Source organism: Sander vitreus, chromosome 21 (assembly GCF_031162955.1).
Source record: "Sander vitreus isolate 19-12246 chromosome 21, sanVit1, whole genome shotgun sequence".
Taxonomy (NCBI): domain Eukaryota; kingdom Metazoa; phylum Chordata; class Actinopteri; order Perciformes; family Percidae; genus Sander; species Sander vitreus.
Genome location: NC_135875.1, coordinates 1,296,413 through 1,301,412, shown reverse-complemented (window position 1 = coordinate 1,301,412; position 5,000 = coordinate 1,296,413). Strand labels below are relative to the sequence as shown.

Here is a 5,000-nt window from a genome sequence, read left to right as displayed (position 1 = left end):
TGTGTGTGTGTGTCTGTGGTCTCTGTCTGTGTGTGTGTGTCTCTGTCTGTGTGTGTGTGTGTGTGTGTGTGTGTGTGTGTGTGTGTCTCTGTGTGTGTGTGTGTGTGTGTGTGTGTGTGTGTGTGTGTGTGTGTGTGTGTGTGTGTGTGTGTGTCTGTGCGTGTGTGTGTGTGTGTGTGTGTGTGTGTCTGTGTCTGTCTGTCTCTGTCGTGTGTGTGTGTGTCTGTGTCTCTGTCTGTGTGTGTCTGTCTCTGTCTGTCTGTGTGTGTGTGTGTGTGTCTGTCTGTCTGTGTGTCTCTGTCTGTGTGTGTGTGTGTGTGTGTGTGTGTGTGTGTGTGTGTGTGTCTGTCTGTGTATGTGTCTGTGTGTGTGTGTGTGTGTGTGTGTGTGTGTGTTACCTGGTCTACCAGGGGGGTCAGCAGAGCGTCTGCTCTCTCTCTGCTCAGGAATCTCTGCGTGTCGAACAGGAAGATCTTCTGCAGACAGTCGAGGACGAAGCCGAGCAGCAGACTGATCTTCTCTTCACCACACGACTCAAACAGCAACGCATCTGGACACACACACACACACACACACACAGACAGAATAGAGATATTTATATAACACTAATTATATATGATTAACGGTGCTGCAGAAAACTGGTCTTGAGATTCAGAGTGAAAGCCGTAGACGAGAGAAGGTGGAAGACGTTGATTCATTAAACGACGACGCGTCTCACCGGTCTGGGAGCCGTTGGTCTGGCGCAGCAGGTCGGCCAACGGTTTCACCAGGTTTCCTGCAAACAGCACGAAGAGTCCTTTGAGTCTCTCGGCGATGAAGTCCGACAGGCGGTAGAAAGTCAGCAGACGCTCGCTGCTGCCCGACTTACTCCAGTCCAACAGCTGCAGGGACACAAACATCAGCCCACCAGACTCCATGTAAATAATCAGTCATTGAAGCATCCGAAAACTTCATTCAAAGTCCACAGAAACTCAATGAAACTATTAAAAGGCGTTTTGGGTCGTCTTTCCACTGTTCATCACCGCTCTAAACACAGAGTTTACTGATTTACATGTGATAATGTGTCACATTTTCCAGCATTTTTGTCACATTTTTCGGCATTTTTGTCACATTTTTCGCATTTTTGACACTTTTCTGACATTTTTGTCACTTTCCGTCATTTTTGTCACATTTTCTGACATTTTTGTCACTTTTCCGAAATTTTTGTCACATTTTTCGACATTTTTGTCACATTTTCTGTCATTTTTGTCACTTTTCTGACATTTTTGTCACATTTTCCATCATTTTTGTCACTTTTCTGACATTTTTGTCACATTTTCCGACATTTTCTGTCATTTTTGTCAATTTTGCCAGCATTTTTGTCACATTTTTCGGCATTTTTGTCACTTTTCTGACATTTTTGTCACATTTTTCGGCATTTTTGTCACTTTTCTGACATTTTTGTCACTATTTTCTGACATTTTTGTCAATTTTTGCCAGCATTTTTGTCACATTTTTCGGCATTTTTGTCACTTTTCCGAAATTTTTGTCACATTTTCCGTCATTTTTGTCACTTTTTCCGACATTTTTGTCACATTCTTCGGCATTTTTGTCAAATTTTCTGTCATTTTTGTCACTTTTCTGACATTTTTGTCACATTTTCTGACATTTTTGTCACTTTTCCAACATTTTTGTCACTTTTTCTATCATTTCTGTCAAATTTTTCGGCATTTTTGTCAATTTGTTTTGGCATTTTTGTCAAATTTTTCGTCATTTTTGTCACTTTTCCGACATTTTTGTCACATTTTTCGTCATTTTTGTCACATTTTCTGACATTTTTGTCACATTTTCCGGCATTTTTGTCACATTTTTGTCAGTTTTTCCGACATTTTTGTCACATTTTCTATCATTTTTGTCCAATTTTTCGGCATTTTTGTCAAATTTTTTGGCGTTTTGGTCAAATTTTTCGGCATTTTTGTCACTTTTCTGAGATTTTTGTCACATTTTCCGACATTTTTGTCACATTTTCTGACATTTTTGTCACATTTTTCAACATGCCTGTCTGAGAAGACATGCAATTATAAAGTCAAAGATATTTAACGTTTCTGATTAAATAAAAGCATGTGAATGAACTAAACATGTCTGGTCTTATTTTCCAGTGTGGACCTCTGGGAAGTTGAGTTTGACACCCCTGACTTAGTGGCTAAAGGCAAATACTAGAACAGCAACAGTCTGGTAAGTTCAGAAAAGCACATCACTGACCAAAACATGAGAAAAAAGTGACAAAAACATGAGAAAAAAGTGACAAAAAAGTGACAAAAATATGAGAAAAAAGTGACAAAAACATGAGAAAAAAGTGACAAAAACATGAGAAAAAAAGTGACAAAAAAGTGACAAAAAATATGACAAAAAAAAGTATGACAAAAAAGTGACAAAAATATGACAAAAAAGTGACAAAAACATGAGAAAAAAAGTGACAAAAACATGAGAAAAAAAGTGACAAAAACATGAGAAAAAAGTGACAAAAAAGTGATAAAAAAGTGACAAAAACATGAGAAAAAAATGAGGAAAAAAGTGACAAAAACATGAGAAAAAAGTGACAAAAAAGTGACAAAAATATGAGAAAAAGTGACAAAAAAGTGACAAAAACATGAGAAAAAAATGAGGAAAAAATGAGAAAAAAGTGAGAAAAATATGAGTACTGTAATACAGCCTTTAAAACCAGTAAAAGAAAAGGGTTTCCCTTTAACATAGATGTTACCTTGAAGAAGAGCGGCCTGAACGTGACCTCGGACAGTTTCATCACCATGGCGATCAGACAGTCGATCACGCAGCCTTCGATCTCGGCCGTCTTCTTCAGATCGCCCTGAAGACAGACAGGAAGTCAGACAGACAGACAGGAAGTCAGACAGACAGACAGGAAGTCAGCCGACAGACAGGTTAAACCGTGAGATGAAGCGCCACAAAAAACTGTCAAAAGCTTTGAGTAAAGCGCCAAAAAAACGTTTAGCGTTGACGGGCTGGGTTGGAGGGGATTTAAAGACCCAGATGTTCTGAGAGAAACAAACAGGAAGTACAAACAGGAAGTAGAACCTGGCAGTGTTGGGCCCTGAAGTCCAGCGCGCTGAGGAAGAAGGACGTGAGCTCTGATTGGTGGAAGCTGAGCGGCTCTTTCTCCATCTGACCAATGTGCTGCTTCAGGACGCCCAGCAGCGCCGGCAGTTGTTCCTGTGGGGGGGGACAAAAACAAGAGGGGGGGTCAGAAACAAGAGGGGAAAACAAAAACGAGGGGGGGTCAGAAACAAGACGTAGAAGCTGAGTCTGAGAGTGTCAAAAGAGAGCATTGAAAATGTTGGAAAAAGCACCAAAACGTAGTAAAAAAAAACGATCATAAAAAAGAAAAAAGTGAGAAAAATATGAGAAAAAAGTGAGAAAAATATGAGAAAAAAATGACAAAAATATTGGAAAAAAGTGAGAAAAATATGACAAAAAAGTGACAAAAATATTGGGGAAAAGTGACAAAAATATTAGGAAAAAGTGACAAAAATATTGGGGAAAAGTGACAAAAATATGAGAAAAAAGTGAGAAAAATATGAGAAAAAAGTGAGAAAAATATGAGAAAAATATGAGAAAAATATTGGAAAAAAAGTGAGAAAAATGAGAAAAAAGTGACAAAAATATGAGAAAAAAGTGAGAAAAATATGAGGAAAAAAGTGACAAAAATATGAGAAAAAAGTGAGAAAAATATGAGGAAAACAGTGACAAAAATATGAGGAAAAAGTGACAAAAATATGAGGAAAAAGTGACAAAAATATGAGAAAAAAGTGAGAAAAATATGAGGAAAAAAGTGACAAAAATATGAGAAAAAAGTGAGAAAAATATGAGGAAAACAGTGACAAAAATATGAGGAAAAAGTGACAAAAATATGAGGAAAAAGTGACAAAAGCAAAACAAACAAACATTGCCCTAAATGTAGAAAACCATTTGTTGAGTGGCGAGGGATTCTCACCTTCCTGTCGAGCACCATGCTGCTGTAGCAGCGGGCCACGGCGGGCAGCAGGACGCGGGGGGGCAGCACTGTGGCCAGCGTGCTCCGGAGGGACGCCAGACGCACGGCCAGCTGAGCCGCCGCCGAGGACGAAGACGCCACGAGACGGGTCAGCCGACACACCTGCAGGGACAGGAAGTGACATCATTACAGGAAACCATGACTGAGTTTTTTACAGAAACTGAACAGACTAACTAGCCTAGAAAGCTAGACCCCCCCCCTAGTGGCAGCAGATGTAATCTGCAGCAGGGTCGTCTAGCAGCTCTCCGTTGGCTTGAGAGCTGGAAAAACCAAACTCTGGTCAGGCCAATCACATCGTGTATAGAGTGGGTGGGCGGGGCTTATGGCTGCTGCTGCTGCTGGTGAACAGTGTCTCTGGAAGACTTGGAGTTCAGCTTTTCTTTGAGAAAGAACAAAGAACGGCCCTGAAGTCATTCTTAAAAAAGGAAGACGTGTTCAGAGTTTAAAGTGGAATCTATCAGCTAGCTCTGCTCTGATTGGTTGGAGAGCTATCCTATTGGTGCAGAGGGAATCTGAAAGACAACCGTTTATCCCGCCCCTCAGAGTGAGCCCAGCCAATGGGGAGTTCCCAGACCCAACATCTGGATGTGGGTCAGACCACCCAGACCCAACATCTGGATGTGGGTCAGACCACCCAACATCTGGATGTGGGTCAGACCCAAAATCCAGATGTGGGTCAGACCACCCAACATCTGGATGTGGGTCAGACCCAAAATCCAGATGTGGGTCAGACCACCCAGACCCCACATCCGGATGTGGGTCAGCCCAAAACTGTGCTGCAGACCTAACATCCGGATGTGGGTCAGACCCAAAATCTGGATGTGGGTCAGACCACCCAGACCCAACATCCAGATATGGGTCAGACCACCAAGACCCAACATCCGGATGTGGGACAGACCACCCAGACCCAACATCCAGATGTGGGTCAGACCACCAAGACCCAACATCCAGA

At 41.4% G+C, this 5,000-nt stretch overlaps 1 protein-coding gene across 1 annotated transcript in view; it reads right to left on the bottom strand.

Moving 5' to 3' along the window:
- Nucleotides 1-5,000, bottom strand: part of heatr1 (HEAT repeat containing 1) — a 50,128-nt gene that overhangs the window by 2,561 nt on the left and 42,567 nt on the right. The window contains exons 38-42 of the mRNA XM_078279941.1: nucleotides 3,989-4,150; nucleotides 3,073-3,207; nucleotides 2,741-2,845; nucleotides 719-881; nucleotides 399-550 (exon numbers count right to left, since the gene is read on the bottom strand). Coding sequence (XP_078136067.1) covers nucleotides 399-550; nucleotides 719-881; nucleotides 2,741-2,845; nucleotides 3,073-3,207; nucleotides 3,989-4,150 — 717 coding nt within the window. The remainder of the gene's footprint in view (nucleotides 1-398; nucleotides 551-718; nucleotides 882-2,740; nucleotides 2,846-3,072; nucleotides 3,208-3,988; nucleotides 4,151-5,000) is intronic.